At 40.0% G+C, this 21,626-nt stretch overlaps 2 protein-coding genes across 13 annotated transcripts in view; one reads left to right on the top strand and one right to left on the bottom strand.

The window, feature by feature from the left end:
- Positions 1-14,659, top strand: part of LOC128698517 (receptor expression-enhancing protein 5) — a 30,316-nt gene extending 15,657 nt beyond the window's left edge. For all 4 annotated transcript variants that reach the window (XM_070103945.1, XM_070103947.1, XM_070103948.1 and 1 more), the window contains exons 3-5: positions 3,802-3,933; positions 4,979-5,173; positions 14,207-14,659. In XM_070103945.1, the coding sequence (XP_069960046.1) occupies positions 3,802-3,933; positions 4,979-5,173 (327 nt within the window). In that variant the 3' untranslated portion in view covers positions 14,207-14,659. The remainder of the gene's footprint in view (positions 1-3,801; positions 3,934-4,978; positions 5,174-14,206) is intronic.
- Positions 14,445-21,626, bottom strand: part of mtTFB1 (mitochondrial transcription factor B1) — a 42,922-nt gene continuing 35,740 nt past the window's right edge. For 8 of the 9 annotated variants that reach the window (XM_070103940.1, XM_070103937.1, XM_070103943.1 and 5 more), the window contains exons 7-8: positions 19,681-19,807; positions 14,445-16,268 (exon numbers count right to left, since the gene is read on the bottom strand). In XM_070103940.1, coding sequence (XP_069960041.1) covers positions 16,152-16,268; positions 19,681-19,807 — 244 coding nt within the window. In that variant the 3' untranslated portion in view covers positions 14,445-16,151. The remainder of the gene's footprint in view (positions 16,269-19,680; positions 19,808-21,626) is intronic. The other variant, XR_011394506.1, reaches the window with a different exon arrangement.

Genomic DNA, 21,626 nt, shown 5'->3' with positions numbered 1-21,626 from the left:
TTATTAGAGGAGATGCATTGCAAGTTAAATATATAGGAAGATATGATACTGTACCATATTCCTATAGCTAAAAGGTAAAAATGATTCTGGAGCTTAAATGGCTAGTCCTTCCTTATCCCTTTCAGGGTCCCCAGGCCCCCTCCCAGACTTGTTCTCAGGGTCGCCCAAATTTAAAAAAAAAAAAAAAATTCTTGTGAAAAGATAGAGAATCTTTTCCCGATCATAATAACACCAAAAGTATGAAATTTGATGGGAAACTTACGGAATTATGCTCTCGCGAAGTTAGGGGTCTCGGCAATGTTTACGTATCGGCGATTTTTGCCCACTTTGAGCCCTATTTTTGGCCAATTCCATTGTACTAGCCGACAAAAATCATTACAGTGGACCCCCGCTTTACGATCAGCTCTCAATGCGACCAATTATGTAAGTGCGTTTGTACGTGTGTGTTTGGGGGTCTGAAATGGACTAATCTAATTCACAATATTCCTTATGGGAACAAATTCGTTCAGTACTGGCACCTGAACATACTTCTGGAATGAAATAATATCGTAAACCGGGGGTCCACTGTATTTCACTAGAACTCCATTTTTTTTCTATCGAACGAGTACAAGAAAACGCCCATTTACTGATTTCAACTATCCAATAAAGTGGTCAGAATTTAGCAATTTCGCCAATTTCACACAAATTTCAAAAGATGCCAATTTCCAAATAGGGCCCAGAATAAACAAGAAAGACATTCCTGGCACTAAAATAAGTTCCTCTGTTCATTAGTCACGTCCCCACGCCCCTCTTACATTCTTTTGCTTTCCACTTTGAATTTTTCTCACAAAAAATAGATGATTTACTGTTATGCAGACTACTGCATTAGTGTAGAAATGGTATAAATAATATCGGCGCACTTATGAAAGCATATTAGACTCGCCAGTTCACGTGTATTGGACGCTTAGCATGATTTGTTTACTTGTGAACTTTGGTAAAAATCGAACGTTTCTGCTACGTTGAGCTCAATTTCAAGGTACTTTTCATTGTAAAACCAGTCAAAATCATCTCAATTTCTGTAATATGTCTTCCATTCTATAAAATGAGACCAGGAAAACTAGAATACAACAATAAATACCATACGAAAATACAGTGCAAAGTTGCTGTTTTAATCCAAAAAGTCAGTTTTTTTTTTTCTCATTATGCACTGTGTGCTGTAGGATTTTTTTTATACTGCGCACACTGACCACATAGACCCATTCTTTCATATGTAGGCCTACCAGCTTTCTCACTAGATTTGAGGGCGCTAGAATTTAGACGTACTAGTACGTCAAAAACCCTGGTGCGTAAGCCATACTAGTACGTCAAAAACCCTGAAAGGGTTAAACTTCAGTTTCCTAGCAGTCTGAAAATAGGTGTAAAATTTGTTCAACAATTGGTGCTGACAGCCATATACAGTAAACAGTTTATCAGCAAGGGTAGGTAACTGAAGTTTGCCAGTGGCTGTTATGAACCTTGGCATTGCCTGCCCTTGCTTTAAAGAAACTTTTCAAATTGAATATTGTTGGATAGCCCTTTTTGATTATATTTTGATACGTAATTTTAAAAATTCTACAGCTAAGCTCCATGGCAGTCAGGCCTCGAACATTTCATAATTTTGTCTGAACATTTTCTGGTACACAATTTATTATGCAAAGCCTTTAGGTAAACATCAATGTCTTGTTCTTTTTATGTACAGTAATAATAAATCTGTAGTGGAGGGAAGGTGGGGTAGGGGTCAGCCTAGGAATGGTTGGAGGGAGGAGGTAAAGGTTTTGTGTGCAAGGGGCTCTGACTTACAGCAAGCATGCGTGAGCGTATTTGATAGGAGTGAATGGAGATAAATGGTGTTTAATACTCGACGTGCTGTTGGAGTGTGAGCAAAGTAACATTTATGAAGGGATTCAGGGAAACAGGCAGGCCTGGACTCGAGTCCTGGAGATGGGAAGTACAGTGTCTGCACTCTGAAGGAGGGGTGTTAATGTTGCAGTTTTATAAACTGTAGTGTAAAGCACCCCTCTGGCAAGACAGTGATGCAGTGAATGATGAAAGTTTTTCTTTTTTGGGCCACCCTGCCTTGGTGGGACTCAGCTGATGTGTTAATAAAAAAAAAATAGTAAATGCATTTATTTTTGTAATAGCCCATCTGTATACATTTCTATACCAATTGGCTAATGTTACTATTATAGTTTTATTTGTACCGTATCCTAAATTTGAGAAATCTCTACTATGCCTAGTACCAGTGTTCAATTCTTGAGACCATAGTTTTTCTATACTGTATGCACACTGTGCAAATAGATAGCTTGTTAACCCTTTGACTGTTTCAGGCCCCTCTCTGAAACTGTCATTCTATGTCGCTCAATTTTTGAAAAAAAAAAAATTATTTTTTCTTATGAAATGATAGAGAATCTTTTCCCGATGGTAATGACACGAAAAGTTCGAAATTTGGTCGAAAACTCATGGAATTATGCTCCCGCGAAGTTAGTGGTCTCGGCGACATATGCGTATCGGCGATTTCGCCGACTTTGAGCCCTATTTTCAGCCAATTCCATTGTTCCAGTTGACCAAACTCATAGCTATTTCTTTAGAACTCCATTTTATCTATCAGCTGAGTACAAGAAAGCTCCCATTTACTAATTTGGACTACCCAATATGGTGGTCAGAAATTGGCAATTTAGCCAATTTCACGCAAACTAAAAAAGATGTCAATTTCAAAATAGGGTCCAGAATAAACAAGGTAGACATTCGTGGCACTAAAATAACATATGCTCTGTTCATTAGTCACATCTCTAGGCCCCTCTTATATTATTATTGCTTTCTATTTTGATTTTTTATTCATACAAAAAAATACAAAATTTACTGTTATGCAGACTACTGCATTATTGTAAAAATGGTATAAATAATACCAGTGCACTAGTAAAAGAATATTAGACTCCTCAGTTGACGTGTATTGGACGTGTGGTGTGATTTATTTACTCCTGAACATTGGTAAAAATCGAACATTTCCGCTACTTTGAGCTCAGTTTCAAAGTAGTTTTCATCGTCAGAGTAATGAAAATCATCTCCATTTCTATAATATGTTTTCCATTTTATCACCTAAGACCATGAAAACGCGAATACGACGATAAATACTATACAAAAATACACCTCAAAGTCGGCATTTTATTCCAAAAAAACGATCAGTTTTTTTTTTCTCATTGCGCAGTGTGCTGCAGGATTTTTTTTATGTGGTGCACACTGACCACACAGACCCATTCTCTCACATGTGGGCCTACCAGCTTTCTCCCGCTTGAATTATTGAGTATATATACGTCAGAAACACTGGCTCGTAAGACGTATTTATACGTCGAAAACAGTCAAAGGGTTAAATGACTATCAGTCGGTCTGGAGTTTTATGACTCTCTCATCGTGGGTTCTAACCCCGCCCGTGGTATGGTTAGCTTGTTAACCCTTAAATGGTCCAAACGTGTGTATACGTTTTTTCAACATCTGAAAGTATGTAAACAAAAATGCAGATCTTTTTTGTTTTACATTTGAAAACGTGTAAAAAAAACTTTTTCTACATTTTTTTTGTTATATTTGAAAATATGTAAAAAAAAAAGTAGATGTACTTTTGTAGCACTATGAATTTGAATGTCGATCTGTTTGTACCATTTAAGGGTACTGTATCAGTAAAAAATTTAATTTGAAATGATTTGATGTATATTTGCTCCTAATTTGCAAAATCTGTATATTACTATCCCTTGCAATATAAACACTATTTTTATTGCCTGGTTTCCTCAGGCTCTGGAATCGACCAAGAAGGAAGATGACACCCGTTGGCTGACCTATTGGGTTGTGTTTGCTCTTTTCTCTGTGTGTGAGTTCTTCTCTGACCTCCTGCTCTCCTGGTTCCCTTTTTACTGGCTAGCAAAGGTGAGCAATTTAACCTGTTGTGCTGTGTTACTGTATTAAAGATTGTATACATATAATAGTATTCATATTTTCAATACCTTGAAGTGACATTTTGTGTTTGAGTAGGGGAGACTTGTAGGTATTCTACAAATTTAGATCATTTGGTATCTTAATCCCTAAGAACCACATAAATGTGAACAATTGTTCACCTTCTCTTTACCCATGGCCAATATATCTTTTGTTTTGTGGGTTTAATGGTACAGTAAGTTTAAGCTGAAATTAAAACAGAACAGAATATATGAAGTATAACCGTGGCAGGAAAGTAAGATAAAGCTGTGCAAATAGTGCCATGTTTACATAGATCAAAGCTGTACACATTGACATTGCCTTTACATTGACAGAAGCTGGTGTACATAGTGTTTAATTAACCTTAATCTATTCTATTGGTTACAGATTTAAGCTACATGAACTAATTTAGCTAAATCAGTTAAAAACCACCAAAGTAAATTACCATGTTAAAAACTATACAAGTTTTTTTTTCCCTAAAACAGCATTTCAGATTGACTCACGAAATCATAATGACACGATTGCAAACAAACCATACCACGGGCGGGGATAGAACCCACGATCAGAGAGAGACTGATGGTGGGTTCTATCCCTGCCTGTGGTATGGTTAGCATTTCAAATTATTGGATGGCAGGGATAACTTAGTGTTGTATAGACTGAAATTAATCTAGTTTGTAATTTGTTACACTATTATTAATGGGGAAAAAAGTAACTGAAAATGAAATTAGAGCACAGGGCAGCATTGTGATAGTCTTTCTATACTAAATATTTGACTTAAGAGGGCAAGGGAAATCCCCTGCTTTTCTAGCCTGGAAAAGATCTGTAGCAGTAAAAGTACATTACTGTAGTTTTACCCAGTGTGGGAATTTGCAGTGTGATCTTTTACATTTACTCGCGATATTAGCGTTAGATTTTCTTATTAGCGTTAGATTTTACTAATATTCGTGTTTCGAAATTTTGTAGAGAAAAATTGTATGTGCTGTATTTTTTTTTTTTCCAGTGTGTGTTCCTTGTATGGTGCTTCCTCCCTGTGGCATGGAATGGTTCTGACCTGATCTACAATCGTGTGATTCGGCCATTCTTCATCAAGCATGAGCGGGAGATTGATAGTGCCATGTCCAAGGTTCATGACAAGATAAACGAGCTGGCAGACAATGCCACCAGAGTTGCAGCTGATGCAGTGAAGCATGATTAGGTTGGTGTATTAATTATTTCCCAGAGGTTGGACAGCTTAGTGTATCCTCTTGTAAAATTAATTTACAGCATTAAAGAGTTATTTCTAATGGGATTTTGTATAGGCACAACACTGCTTTACCAGCAATGGATTGTCTGGCACTTAATGCCTTTGGGGCAAAGTTATGAAGTGTGTGTGTGTGTGTGTGCGCGCGCGCACCTGTGTGTGTGTGTGCATGCACCTGTGTGTGTGCGCACCTGTGTGTGTGCGCGCGCGCGCCTGTGCGTGCCTGTGTGTGCGCGTGCCTGTACTCGCCTAGTTACTCACCTAGTTGAGGTTGCGGGGGTCGAGTCAGAGCTCCTGGCCCCGCCTCTTCACTGATCGCTACTAGGTCACTCTCCCTGAACCGTGAGCTTTATCATACCTCTGCTTAAAGCTATGTATGGATCCTGCCTCCACTACATCGCTTCCCAAACTATTCCACTTACTGACTACTCTGTGGCTGAAGAAATACTTCCTAACATCCCTGTGATTCATCTGTGTCTTCAACTTCCAACTGTGTCCCCTTGTTACTGTGTCCAATCTCTGGAACATCCTGTCTTTGTCCACCTTGTCAATTCCTCAGTATTTTGTATGTCTTTATCATGTCCCCCTATCTCTCGTCCTCCAGTGTCGTCAGGTTGATTTCCCTTAACCTCTCCTCGTAGGACATAATTCTTAGCTCTGGAACTAGTCTTGTTGCAAACCTTTGCACTTTCTCTAGTTTCTTTACGTGCTTGGCTAGGTGTGGGTTCCAAACTGGTGCCGTATACTCCAATATGGGCCTAACGTACACGGTGTACAGGGTCCTGAACGATTCCTTATTAAGATGTCGGAATGCTGTTCTGAGGTTTGCTAGGCGCCCATATGCTGCAGCAGTTATTTGATTGATGTGCGCTTCAGGAGATGTGCCTGGTGTTATACTCACCCCAAGATCTTTTTCCTTGAGTGATGTTTGTAGTCTCTGGCCCCCTAGACTGTACTCCGTCTGCGGTCTTCTTTGCCCTTCCCCAATCTTCATGACTTTGCACTTGGTGGGATTGAACTCCAAGAGCCAATTGCTGGACCAGGTCTGCAGCCTGTCCAGATCCCTTTGTAGTTCTGCCTGGTCTTCGATCGAGTGAATTCTTCTCATCAACTTCACGTCATCTGCAAACAGGGACACCTCAGAGTCTATTCCTTCCGTCATGTCGTTCACAAATACCAGAAACAGCACTGGTCCTAGGACTGACCCCTGTGGGACCCCGCTGGTCACAGGTGCCCACTCTGACACCTCGCCACGTACCATGACTCGCTGCTGTCTTCCTGACAAGTATTCCCTGATCCATTGTAGTGCCTTCCCTGTTATCCCTGCTTGGTCCTCCAGTTTTTGCACCAATCTCTTGTGTGGAACTGTGTCAAATGCCTTCTTGCAGTCCAAGAATATGCAATCCACCCACCCCTCTCTCTTGTCTTACTGCTGTCACCATGTCATAGAACTCCAGTAGGTTTGTGACACAGGATTTCCCGTCCCTGAAACCATGTTGGCTGCTGTTGATGAGATCATTCCTTTCTAGGTGTTCCACCACTCTTCTCCTGATAATCTTCTCCATGATTTTGCATACTATACATATCAGTGACACTGGTCTGTAGTTTAATGCTTCATGTCTGTCTCCTTTTTTAAAGATTGGGACTACATTTGCTGTCTTCCATGCCTAAGGCAATCTCCCTGTTTCGATAGATGTATTGAATATTGTTGTTAGGGGTACACATAGCGCCTCTGCTCCCTCTCGCAATACCCATGGAGTGTGTGCGTGCGCCTGAGTGTGCGTGCGCCTGTGTGTGCGCATGCCTCTGTGTGTGCGTGCGCCTGTGTGTACTCGCCTATTTGTGGTTGCAGGGGTCGAGTCATAGCTCCTGGCCCCGCCTCTTCGCTGATTGCTACTAGGTCCTCTCTCTCCCTGCCCCATGAGCTTTATCATACCTCGCCTTAAACCTATGTATGGTTCCCGCCTCCACTACGTCACTTTCTAGGCTATTCCACGGTCTGACTACTCTGTGGCTGAAGAAATACTTCCTAACATCCCTGTGATTCATCTGTGTCTTCAACTTCCAACTGTGTCCCCTTGTTACTCTGTCCAATCTCTGGAACATCCCGTCTTTGTCCACCTTGTCTATTCCGTGCAGTATTTTATATGTCGTTATCATGTCTCCCCTGACCCTCCAGTGTCGTTAGGCCGATTTCCCTCAACCTTTCTTCGTAGGACAATCCCCGTAGCTCTGGGACTAGCCTTGTTGCAAACCTTTGCACTCTCTAATTTCTTGACGTGCTTGACTAGGTGTGGATTCCAAACTGGTGCTGCATACTCCAGTATGGGCCTGACGTATATGGTATACAGAGTCTTGAACGAATCCTTACTGAGGTATCGGAACGATATCCGTAGGTTTGCCAGGCGCCCGTATGCTGCAGCAGTTATCTGATTGATGTGCGCCTCAGGAGATATGCTCGGTGTTATACTCGCCCCCAGATCTTTTTCCTTGAGTGAGGTTTGCAGTCTTTGGCCATCTAAACTATATTGTCTGCGGTCTTCTTTGCCCTTCCCCAATCTTCATGACTTTGCATTTGGCAGGGTTAAACTCAAGGAGCCAGTTGCTGGACCAGGCTTGTAACTTGTCCAGGTCTCTTTGTAGTCCTGCCTGATCCTCATCCGATTTGATTCTTCTCATTAACTTCGCATCATCTGCAAACAAGGACACTTCTGAGTCTATCCCTTCCGTTATGTCATTCACATATACCAAGAACAGCACAGGTCCTAGGACTAACCCCTGTGGAACCCCGCTTGTCACAGGCACCCACTCTGACACCTCGTCACGTACCATGACTCGTTGTTGCCTCCCTGTCAGGTATTCTCTGATCCATTGCAGTGCCTTTCCTGTTATGTGTGCCTGATCCTCTAGCTTTTGCAGTAACCTCTTGTGAGGAACTGTGTCGAAGGCCTTTTTGCAGTCCAAAAAAATGCAGTCGATCCACCCCTCTGTCTTACTTCTGTCACCTTGTCATAAAACTCTAGTAGGTTTGTGACACAGGATTTTCCTTCCCTGAAACCGTGCTGGTTGTCAATTATACACTTGTTTCTTTCCAGGTGCTCCACCACTCTCCTCCTGATGATGATCTCCATGACCTTGTATACTATACACGTTAGTGATACAGGTGTGTAGTTTAGTGCCTCATGTCTGTCTCCCTTTTTAAAAATTGGGACTACATTTGCCATCTTCCATACCTCAGGGAGTTGCCCAGTTTCAAATGATGTGTTGAAGATCTTTGTTAATGGCACACACAATATCTCTGCTCCCTCTTTAAGGACCCATGGAGAGATGTTGTCTGGTCCCACCGCCTTCGAGGTGTCAAGTTCGCATAGCAGCTTCTTCACTTCCTCCTTGGTTATATGTACCTCATCCAGCAATTGCTGGTGTACCACCCTGTTCTGATTTCCTGGAGTCCTACTGGTTTCCACTGTAAATACTTCTTCAAATCTCGTGTTGAGCTCCTGACATACTCTCGGTCGTTTCTTGTGAATTCCCCATCACCCTTCCTCAGTCTGATTACCTGGTCCTTGACTGTTGTTTTCCTCCTGATGTGGTTGTACAACAGCTTTGGGTCAGTCTTGACTTTCGATGCTATGTCATTTTCATATTGTCGCTGAGCCTCCCTTATCTGTGCATATTCGTTTCTGGCTCTTCGGCTAATCTCTTTATTTTCCTGAGTTCTCTGTCTTCTGTACCTTTTCCATTCTCTAGTACACCTAGTTTTTGCCTCCCTACACCTTTTGGTGAACCAAGGACTCGTTCTATTCTTCCCATTATTTCTGTTTCCCTTGGGAACAAACCTGTCCTCTGCCTCCTTGCATTTTGTTGCCACATAGTCCATCATTTCTTGTACTGGTTTTCCTGTCAGTTCCCTCTCCCACTGAATGTTTTGAAGGAAGTTCCTCATGCCTGAGTAGTTCCCCCTTTTGTAGTTTGGTTTTTCCCACCCTATTCCTGCTACTCTCTCCACTTGGAGCTCAACTATGTAGTCGAAGCACAGAACCACATGATCACTAGCTCCCAGGGGCCTTTCATACAAGATATCCTCGATGTCTGAACTACTACTCAAGGTGAATACAAGGTCCAGTCTTGCTGGTTCATCTTCTCTCTCTCTGGTAGTGTGTCTAACATGTTGATGCATGAGGTTTTCCAGTACTACATCCATCATCTTGGCTCTCCATGTTTCGGGACCCCCATGGGGCTCCAGGTTTTCCCAGTCAATCTCCTTGATTGAAATCACCCATAACTAGTAACTTTGCTCCCCCCATGTGTGCTCTCCTGGCCACCTCGGCTAGTGTGTCGACCATGGCTCTGTTGCTCTCATCGTATTCGTCTCTTGGTCTCCTGCAGTTCTGTGGTGGGTTGTACATTACTGCAATTATCACCTTATGTCCCTCAGACTGGATTGTTCCTACTAAGTAGTCCCTTTCACCCGTGCCATCCATTCTTTCCATTTTCTCAAAACCCCACTGGTTTTTAATGAGCAGTGCAACTCCTCCTCCCTCTGTCTTTCCTGAGGATTTGATATCCGGGTGGAAAGATTGAATGTTATTATTCTGGTGAGTTTTGTTTCTGTGAGTGCTATTATGTCTGGGGATGTCTCCTTGATTCTTTCGTGCCACTCCTCATACTTATTTATTATTCCATCTGCATTTGTATACCACACCTTCAGCTTCTTTTCTAAGACTGTGGTCTGGGAGGTGTATTGGGGTTGGGGAAGTGGGAGACCTGAAAAGGAACTATGGGTGGTTGCTGTGGGGGTGGAGTTTGTAATGTAGTGGGTGGGGGCACTGGATGCATCATGGGTGTTTTGGTTTAGTGTGTTTGGCTGCACTGGGGTTGACCTGGTTGGGGGGCTTCTATAGGAAGCTGTGAGGGAGGTTGTGTGCGCGCGCGCACTTGTGTGTGTGCGCACGTGCGCCTGTGTGTGCGTGTGCCTACCATCCGACTTATGACCTGCTCGAGTTGCGACAGTGGTTTTTTATGCCAAATTTCTGGGAAATAAACAACTATTTTTGTTGTACACAGTGTTTATCCTAAACCTTACAGTATAAAATAAAGTACTAACAACATAAAAAGTAAAGTAAAACATGAAATACCAAAATAAAACAATGAGATAGTCATTACAAAAATGTTTTGTTGATATTCAGTAGTAAAGTTCGACTTGCGACCATTTCGACTTACGACTGGTTTCTCGGAACCGAACTTGGTCATAAGTCGGATGGTAGGTATATATGTATATATAAAAACCTAGTGACCACTGGTATTATTGTATGTAGTGTGTGCGCTTGCTTGTATTGTTTACACTGCAGTTGGTGGTGATCCCTTGATTCTCTGCAATTCTTAGCATATTTTGTTCAGCCCTAGCTATGGCTAGTGATGAGCTCTGCAACTTGGGTAGGTCTAACATTTACCGTTTTGAGACTAGTAATTGCAGTATGCAATTAATACACCAAACCATGGTGGGTCAGGTGTATTGCTTTAATCATTATGACCTCGGTTGGTCCAGCAAAAGTAATAAATTGGGAAAGCCTAGAAACCAAGGGTGCCAGAAAACTGGTGTTGTACCTTTAACTTTTTGTGTGTAACCTTGGTAAGTATCATTTTAACCAGTAATAAGTGATTAACTCAACATCCAGGCTTCAAAAGTGGTTTAAAAGACATGATGAATACAGACAAATGCTGTATAATGCAATCCTTTGAAAGTTTCTCTTACAGATGTAACTAGGGAAAAGGATGTGCATATATATAATAAGCCTAGTGACAGAGAGAGTTGGGCAAGATAGGTTGAAGTTCACTTTTGACCATATTAGGGGTAGAATGACATATTGAACAAATATGGCTGAGAAGATTGGATTTGAGGTCTTGCATGACTTTGGCCAGTAGGCCTACTGCAGTGCTCCTCCGTACTGTGATTTGTTAAGTAGGATAACGGTAAAGGTGTTTCCTGGCACGAGGCTTGGCTCTGTAGAAGCCATTGTTTGATGTGCTTAGTGATTTTAGAATCCTGCATTTTAGTGTCTTATTTGACAATGAGTTATGCACCTTTGTAATTTTTCAGGTGATTGTGGGTTTCTATGCCAAGAATGACTGGAAACTAGGAGCCATTTACTCCAGTTTGCCATATGTGGAGGGCCTATAGCCTCAATGCTTTGCTGAAAGTAGGCTCTTCCCTGGAGCTTCAGATAAATAGGCAACTCATTGTCAGTTGTGGCAGCGTGATTAAGACTTTAAAGTTTTGGCATGCTAGGAAGTATATGGAGGTGTATGTGTAGTCCTGTATAAATTTTTGCAGGGCTAGTATAAAAGGGTATTTCAGTAAATGACTTGACTTGTAAAATTACTCTAATTTGATCTTTCCTTCCAGTAACAATACTGAATATCTCCTCGATTGTAACAGGAGTGAATGTTTGCAAGTACAGGAGGGCCCCGCTTTACGGCGTTCCGCTTTACGGCGTTCCGCTAATACGGACATTTCAAATTATGACCAAAACTCACTATACGGCTCCCCCCACCTGACTTTCTAATACGGTCACCGTGCCCCACCCTGTTTGTTTACATTCTCCATGAGCTCAGTAAGCACTAAGTCTCTCCATTTTGTCTGGAAACTCCAAAATTTCAAATGTTTTTAAAAGTTATTTCATATTTTATATATACTCTGATAATTATACTTATGTATACCTGTACCTAAATAAACTTACATACATCGAGTCATTTAAATGTCGTATATTACGTTAATATACACATTTTCATTAATCCATCCATGATATTTTTTTCAAAATTATATAATAAACACGATGCATAACATATAAATAAGATAAATACACCCCACAGTAGAATAAATAAACAAATGTGAGATGTGAGCAGACGACTTGCACAAGTGGTGATAATAACAATACTGAGTCTCATTAAATGTCGTATATTACGGTAATATACACATTTTCATTAATCCATCCATGATATTTTTTTCAAAATTATATAATAAACACGATGCATAACATATAAATAAGATAAATACACCCCACAGTAGAATAAATAAACAAATGTGAGATGTCGTAGCAGACGACTTGCACAAGTGGTGATAATAACAATACCGAGTCTCATTAAATGTCGTATATTACGGTAATATACACATTTTCATTAATCCATCCATGATATTTTTTTCAAAATTATATAATAAACACGATACATAACATAAAAAGATGATAAATACACCCCACAATAGAATAAATAAACATAAATATAAGATGTGGGAGCCACATAACTTGTACAAGTGACGCCAAGAATAACATTTTCTCTAATCTAACATAAGAGTAAATGTGTTACTGGGGGTAACTGTAGAAAATTATTCCTTTCGTATGTATGTAAGTAAGTTTATTCAGGTATACACAAATACAGTTACATAGATTATCATACATAACAACATACGTGTAGAGAACCTAGGATAACCCAAAAAAGTCAGTGTGACTTATTTCCATTGCCTTCACTCAGAGCTTCATTTCTTCTCAAAATGATGTTACATGAGAATGGGAGTGTTCTTCTTTATTAATTCTACCGTATCAATGTAGAGACAACCTGTACACAATGTAACTTGTACACAAACCAGACGTGTACACTTCGTTTGTTTACAAAACTTACCTTCGCCTGGTTTGTTTACATAACTGCGCCTGCCCCCTCTCATGTATTCATTCTTTCTCTCTCTCATTTATTCGTTTTATCTCATTTACTTACTCCTGACCCTACATTAAGACTACAAATATTTTAAGGTAAGTAATGAGTGAACTGTATATACATTTTATCGCTCTGGGATGCTTAAATATCATAGAATAGTATGTGTGGGTGGGGTGGCCTGGTGAGGCTATTACAATACATACCACACTTGATTTCTTACAATAAATACTACTTGTCTCACCCTAGATTAAGACTATAAATATTTTAAGGTAAGTAATGAGTGCACTATGTGTGTATTGTACCTTTTTATTGTTTTTTGATGCCTGGTTCTATTGCTAACTTAATATATGTTAGTGTAAACTTGTTATCTAGTGTTTGTATGCATTTATAAGTGGAAAAAAAGGGTGTTCCACTTTACGGCGATTTCCGCTTTACGGCGGTAGCCTGGAACCTAACCCGCCGTATAAGTGGGGCCCTACTGTACCTAATTTTACACATTTTCAAATACATATATATAGTCCTTGTGGCTTAGCGCTTCTTTTTGATTATAATAATAATAATAATCAAATACATATAGCACTGGAAATAGTGTACTACTGTACAGTTTTACACTATGACAGTTGCAAATGTCATGTACTTTTGTATATGATGTTCAGCTTATAATAGTACCTGGTTTTACTAGAATGGAAAAAAAGCCTTGTAGGAAGGACAGAACTGATGTTTACTGGAGCAACAGCTTTAAATCTGCACTTCCTTGTAATACTTCATAACATGGTCATTCTAAATTTAACCATGTGTGCTTCAGCACAGGGTGTGTATTAATGAATTGTTAAGCAAAATTTACTAATTCCTTCAAAATATTGATCTAAGATTCCCATTTTTTATTGTAATAATTTAGCTACAGTTATGCGTTGCTTAAAGATTGGGATAAAGGAGGTTTGTTTACACCAACATCACCACCATTGTATATATGGTCTGTCATTGAATGAAATATTGTGGCACATGACTGTTGGTGATACTGCATGGTATGTCAATACCACCTGTATAGGGTAAAAATTTTATTCAGAATTTTGTTCCATGATCAGGTGTATAACTGGGCTGCTGATAATAACATAAGTATATATGGTATTAAAATTGATCTTGTTAATAAAGTTGTTTTATGTACAAGTGTTTGTTCTGTCTCAAAATGGATTAAGTATGCATAAAGAAGTGTAATTGTGACTGAAGATGCTTCAAAATATCACTTTACTTACCTAATGGTAATTTTTTCTTCCACAGAGATGAGCCTTAAAGACAACAGATGAATACTACTGTTATTTGGTGGCTGGGAGATGGCCTCCCTCCAACAAAATTTCACAAAAATGTGAATAATGCCATGTTCATACTTGAAGATGTATATATTATGTCTAGCTTAAAGGCTTTTTTTTTTTTTTTTCTCTCATGGATGTATGTCCTTGTAATAGTTTTTTGCAAAAGTGTAGTCTAGTCAGGTTATCAGTCCCTTATTAAATAAGAATTTACTTTTTTTTTTTTTTTTCTTAAATTCAGAAGTTTACTTTCAAAGGTTTGGTTAATTTTGTGGTTATGCTTAGTCTTCCCAGTCAACCTTAACTTTGTTGCACAAGTATTATGACCAATGGTTTGTTATACCTATGAAATGATGTACTATGTTTAAGCAAATTCTTTCATTCACATTTAGCATTATTCATGTTATTAAAGTTTTCCATTAAAGATTTTTTTTATTTTAGCCTTTTTTTAAAAGGAATATTTAAAGAGGTGTGAAATTAACCATGAGTGAGGCAAGTATTATTATAATCAAGGGAGAAGCGCTAGGCCTGTGGGATTATACAGTGCCTGTGGGGGATGTGGAAGGTATTCAGGCTTAATTCAGGGAATTGTAGAAAAGATCCAATTCCCTGGATCAAGAGCCCCTCACCAGCATCAAAGAATCTCCCTTGAGGCAAGTAAGGCTGTTGGAAAAAGTTAAGGTAGATCAAATATGACAGAAAAGTGGGTGAATGTCAGTTTCTGGAACAAGTGTAGAGTATTGTTGATTATATATATATATGACATGTATATAATTTTTTTTTAAATCTCATTTGTTGTGGCCTAGTCTGTCCAGTCGAGAAGTCTGGCAATATAGGTTTTTGTTTTTAAACTAGTCTTTCCTTGGATCAAACCTGAATGCCACCTATTCTCCCAGGTGTTGTATGACTTGTAGGTTTGCTGCTCTGCCATCAATATTAAACTGACACTTAAGAGCTTAGCACTTTCCTCGTATAAGATGTATAATGGGTAAACATGCTTAAATTCAGCTCTCAAATATCTTATTGTATTTATAGTTGCTATACTTTAAAAGATGTAAACATAACTGATGCTTTAAGCTAAGGTGCACAGTAAATGTTCTTTTGGTAAATTTTTAAGTACCTTTCCAAAGCAACATTATTATAAGGCTGTTTTATTAAATTGTTTATTTATATGTACATTTTAATCCCCTGTACCAAAGTACTGGTATGTAAACATTTTATGAATTGCATTAATGTATTATTATTATAATAAAAAAAGAAGCACTAAACCTTTGTACAAAGGCCATTTAATGTGTAAAACCTGTACCCTTTGTGTACGTCGACATTGTTTACTGAAGTAATTTTAATCCAAATTGTATAATGTATTAGTATACAGCATTTATAAAGTAAAACTCTTTAACATTACAGTTATACTGCTCAGACTGTAATAAACAAAGAAAAATATTACTATACTAGTGAATATAAAATCAAAACTGTCCTATTATATAACATTTTAAAATTGAACTTGCCCAAGCATATGCTTACACATCAATGAACGTTCCTTGCTAATGCCAAAATTGCAAGTCTAATTTTAATAGTGAACACTAATCAAATGTTTTAAACTTTAAAATTTTATCCTCCTAGTGCTACAAGGCAATATAAACTTTTTTTCACTGACAAATGCATGACTGGGTCAGACTATATTGTTTGGAAAGAACCGAGATTTGCTGTTAATCATAATTTAGTCAAATTTCTTCAGTGAAAATGTTTAGAAGATCCCTTGCATGAAAATTCTGAAGCCCTTAAGTTTTCAGGTCCTTTTAGTATGCTATTGAAATTAAGGTCTTGGAATAACTAAAACAGACCCACACAAATTTTAAACTAATGAGCAATATGTTAATATACCAGTTTGTATACCTCTGCTGCTGACTTGACAATTAAGAGGGGGAAGAAGTGTGTGATGGCTTCACCATGAGCTTTGTTGGTAATTCCATGGGGTTTAAGCCAGGCACAAACTGTAGACTTGAAGCTGACTCTTGCTGGATAATCTCCAACTGACCAAAGAGAATGCAATGCTTAATTACTTGTCAAACTGACTTCCAGGAAATAAATATGCAGCTAACTATATTCACATACAGGCAGACCCTGTTTATACAGCAGGTTAAGTTAGGGACACTGCTGTAAAGTGACTGTTTTTTTTTCACTTTCAAATGCATATATATGTAATAAGTAATGCTGCTAGACCTTAAACAAAAAAAAAGGGGGGGGAGGCACATACACTACACACCTTACTTGCCTTAACCCTTAGATCTACAGCTTGGTCCCTCAGTCATGAGCTCAGCTCATTCAGATAAGCTGTGAACAGTAAATTTGGGCCTAAATATGAGAGAATGCATCTGTGGTAAGTGTGATCCACACAAAAATACTGCAGCATGCAGTGCATGAGAAAAAAGTGACTTTTGCATTAAAACAGACTTTGCAGAGTATTTTCATGTGGTTTCATTGATAGAATGTTAGATACAGCCTCTCCTCGCTTAGTGACATACTAGTTTACCGATGCCTCGGACTTGCAACAGGCTCTCTGACCAGTATGCATGCCTAAGTAATGTACAGTGGACCCCCGCATAATGATATTAATCCGTTCATGAGAGCTCATTGTTATGCGAAATTATCGTTATGCGAATGAATTTTCCCCATAAGAAATAATGGAAAACAAATTAATCCGTGCAAGACACCCAAAAGTATGAAAACAAAAATTTTACCACATGAAATATACATTTTCCTACACACAAAGAGAAGGATACATGCACAATAGTAGAGTAGTACATGCACAGTATATACTGTGCATGTACTACTCTACTAAATGAAGAATAAATGACACACCTTTATTGAAGATGCAGCAATGACTGATGAGACACTGTGTCCTGGGAGTGCCTTTTCCTCCTGAGTACTGTAGGTCCTGTTTGGCATTTTCTTCCAGAACAGGCCTTATCACACTGTGTATGCCACTACGATTCTTAAATCTCTCAAACCAACCTTTGCTGGCTTTAAATTCACCAATATGAGCACTAGTTCCAGGCGTTTTCCCCTGTTCACCTGGGTGTTAGTCGACTGGTGTGGGTTGCATCCTGGGAGACAAGATTAAGGACCCCAATGGAAATAAGTTAGAGAGTCCTCGATGATGCACTGACTTTCTTGGGTTATCCTGGGTGGCTAACCCTCCGGGGTTAATCGTTTCTCGGTAATTGTTTCACGTTAAGCCACACCAACAACACTCTCTCCACATCTTCGAGTAAAACAGCTGTGGTGCAGCAGCAGCTGACTGTGGTACGATAGTATTTATCACCCTTTTTACCACAAGGTTGGCACTAGAAGCTTTCTTTGTGCCCATGGTGGCTTATTTAGCAGTTACAAGCACTATAAATAATGGAATAATACAAAATGTATCGAATGTATGCATGCAATCGGCCACCCTGGCTTGTAAACAATGACGGCAAGGCAGGTGCTCAGGCTGGACGGCCCCTCAAGGAAGGTTCCTTGATGTTGGCGAGGGGCTCTTGATTTAGGGAATTGGATCTGTGCTCCAGTTCCCCGAATTAAGCCTGAATGCCTTCCACAACCCCCCCCCCCAGGCGCTGTATAATCCTCCGGGTTTAGCGCTTCCCCCTTGATTATAATAATAATCAGGCTGGACGGACAGGTTCGGGACGAGTCGTGTTCAGAAACAGCTGATGGTGCAACAGCAGCTGACTGTGGTGCAGCAGCAGCTGACTGATCCAGCAACAGCTGACTGATCCAGCAACAGATGACTGATCCAGCAACAGATGACTGGTCCAGCAACAGATGACTGGTCCAGCAACAGTTGACTGATCCAGCAACAGCTGACTGATCCAGCAACAGCTGATCGTGGTGCAACAGCAGCTAACTGATCCAGCAACAGCTGACTGGTCCAACAACAGCTGATCGAGGTGCAACAGCAGCTGACTGATCCAGCAACAGCTGACTGGTCCAGCAACAGCTGACTGATCCAGCAACAGCTGACTGATCCAGCAACAGCTGACTGATCCAGCAACAGATGACTGGTCCAGCAACAGTTGACTGGTCCAGCAACAGTTGACTGGTCCAGCAACAGTTGACTGATCCAGCAACAGCTGATCGTGGTGCAGCAGCAGCTAACTGATCCAGCAACAGCTGACTGATTCAGCAACAGCTGACTGGTCCAGCAACAGCTGACTGATCCAGCAACAGCTGACTGATCCAGCAACAGCTGACTGATCCAGCAACAGATTGGTCCAGCAACAGTTGACTGGTCCAGCAACAGTTGACTGGTCCAGCAACAGCTGATCGTGGTGCAGCAGCAGCTAACTGATCCAGCAACAGCTGACTGATCCAGCAACAGCTGACTGGTCCAACAACAGCTGATCGAGGTGCAACAGCAGCTGACTGATCCAGCAACAGCTGACTGGTCAAGCAACAGCTGACCATGGTGCAGCAGCAGCTGACTGTGGTATGATAGTATTTCTCACCCTTTTTACCACTGGGTTAGCACTAGAGGCTTTCTTGGGGCCCATGGTCACTTATTTTGCAGATGAAATCACCAAAAACGCTGTAATAATACGAAATGTTCCGATTGTATGCTTGGATGTTACCGCGGAGGCTGGCTTGTAAACAATGCCACCGGCGGAACATGTGAAGCTGGCTCAGGCCGCACATTAGAAGCGTCTCGGACGAATAGCGTTGAGCGAGTTTTTTAGCGGTATGCGAGGCAAAATTTTAGTGATAAAATGTATCGGTATGCGGATTTAACGTTATGTGATGCCAACGGTATGCGAGGGGTCCACTGTATATTAGAGCTGATTTCCTCTATTCTGTTGAATACAGTATACTACTGTATAAACATTTAAAAATATACCAGGAATGTATTACAATATTGCATAACAGTAAATTTTCTATTTTTTGGTATGAATAAGAATTCTTTGTGTATATGAAAAATCAAAATGGAATTCATCTGTAAAGCCTGGAAATGTAACTAATAAACAGAGGAAATGTTATTTTAATGAAAGGAATGCCTGCATTGTTTATTCTGGACCCTATTTTGAAATTGGAATATTTTGAACTTTGTGTGAAATTGGCCAAATTACCAATTTCTGACCACTTTATTGGCTAGTTGAAATAGTTAACTGGGCAGTTTCTTGTTCTCAATAGATAAAATAGAAGTACAGTGGACCCCCGGTTTACGATATTTCATTCCAGAAGTATGTTCAGGTGCCAGTACTGAACGAATTTGTTCCCATAAGGAATATTGTGAAGTAGATTAGTCCATTTCAGACCCCCAAACATACACGTACAAACGCACTTACATAAATACACTTACATAATTGGTCGCATTGGGAGCTGATCGTAAAGCGGGGGGTCCACTGTAACGCTAAGAAAATTCTAGACCAATGTCAAAAATATGCTGCTAACCTTCTTCATGATCATCTCTTTTTTGACTTCATAGTAGGGGTCCCCTGGCTCTAGGTTCATAGCTTCAACAGCTTCCTCTGCATCCTGGAACAGTGGGCACTCGGAGGTTCCGGGGTTGGCCCCTGAGCTGGCAAGAAATAATTTAAGTATAAAGAAGCAAAGAAATTACATACTCTATTCCAGAGTACTTTACTCTCTTAGTTGGCACCCTTCATGAAGGAGGGGAGATACTTAGCTGCTAGTGAAAGACTTGATACAAGGAATTGGAACTACCCTCTTCCTCCTCTGGATCAAACCTGATTACCTCCTAACTAGTAAAAAGTTACAATACTGTGGATGTAACTATTTGCCAAAAACCTACACTTAGGAGAATGTTAGGATGACATTTTGGTACATCCTGGACCAGTGTCTAATAACAAATGAGAGAGTAATAGGCAGGAAAATTCAGAAGATAGAATGGGGGGGGGAAGGGGGGAGGACCATGATAGTAGTAGCTAGTGGTGGTAGTGGCAGCAGTAGTGGCAGCACTGGTGGTAATGGTAAAGCATGTGGAGAGAGTAATTGCAGTGAAAGAATTAATAATAATGGTAGTGTAAAAGAACAAAAGGAGGCCTACTGGTCCATAGGCTTAGGGCAAAACCTCCTACGGAGAAAACAGAACCTACAAAGACAAGACAAAGAAAATGACAATGCAGAAGACAAATGAAGTGGAAGGAGAGGCAGAAGCAAAGGTTAGGTCAATTCACAGCATTTGACAACATGATGGGAAAGGCAGCAGAAATCTACATAAACAAAGCCAAACCTACAATTCATTTTAAGAAACTTGTAAGTGTGGCCTCAATAAGATGGCATTTTTGAAGGCTAGGAGGGTAGTTTTAGCAGGGGACTGTGATCTCTGACACAACAAAAAAAGAGCACTGTGAAAATTTTTTGTGCTCTTTAAATCTGTCAGAAAGTGAATGGGTAGTTTCACCAAAGTATTGGAGGACAGAAAGAGCAGGAAATAAAGAAGATACCAGAAGCATCAGTAATAGGAGAAATATGAGCAAAATTAGTGTGCAAGTTTATTCAGGTGTGAAGGGTATTAGTCTCATGAAAAGCAGTCCATTTAGCATGGGAGTAGGCAGAGTGTATGAAATCAGAAGGATAGCCAGGGCAAGAGAATAAGATGTGAAGAGTGGAAATTTCAGAGTTAAGAAACTGAGCATCACACATGCTGAGGGCACAAAGGAAGAGAAAAACAGAAACACTTTTCTTGATAGAAAGAGGATGATAAGGAAAGCAATGAACGTACATCCCACTGCGAATAAGTTTGCGGAAGATGGAAAAAGAAAAGCCAATCACAGAGCAGTGGACATGAACATCAAAGGAAAGGAAGCAAAAAGTTAAGATTCCCATTCAGTTTTGAAACTGATAGGGCATTAAGAAAAGACAGGAAGAAACTAATCATGTGGTCATAGAGCAGACATCATATACACAGCAAAACCAGAGACAAGGACATATCCCAACAGTAGGGAGTAAGACTTTTTAAATATTCCATATAAAGGTTAGCAATGACGGAAGAGTTCATGGCAACACCAAAAATTTGAGAATAGAATGTATCTCAAAAAGAAAATGAATCCACACAAAGGTGAATGAGGTCAAGGAAGAAATCAGTGGGGGTTAAGAAGTTAAAGTAGCCCTGAGAAAATTGAGAAAATTAAGATGACCATTAGTGAAGGAAGACTCCACATCAAGACTTAGCATCTTCCAGGATGGATGTGACATAACATGTTTAATGAAGTCTACCATTCTACTTTGCTACTCTGAAATCCTGTGATCAAAATCTTTTCTTATAATCAAATTAACTGTCCTTTTCTGTTTTTCTCTCCTAGTCAACCTATGTAATGTCTTCGTATGCCCAAAATGCATTGCATACTAGTGGCTTTCTTTTGTGCCTACCAATG

This window comes from Cherax quadricarinatus, chromosome 88 (genome assembly GCF_038502225.1).
Source record: "Cherax quadricarinatus isolate ZL_2023a chromosome 88, ASM3850222v1, whole genome shotgun sequence".
Classification (NCBI taxonomy): Eukaryota; Metazoa; Arthropoda; class Malacostraca; order Decapoda; family Parastacidae; genus Cherax; species Cherax quadricarinatus.
This window is presented reverse-complemented; position numbering and strand designations above follow the sequence as displayed.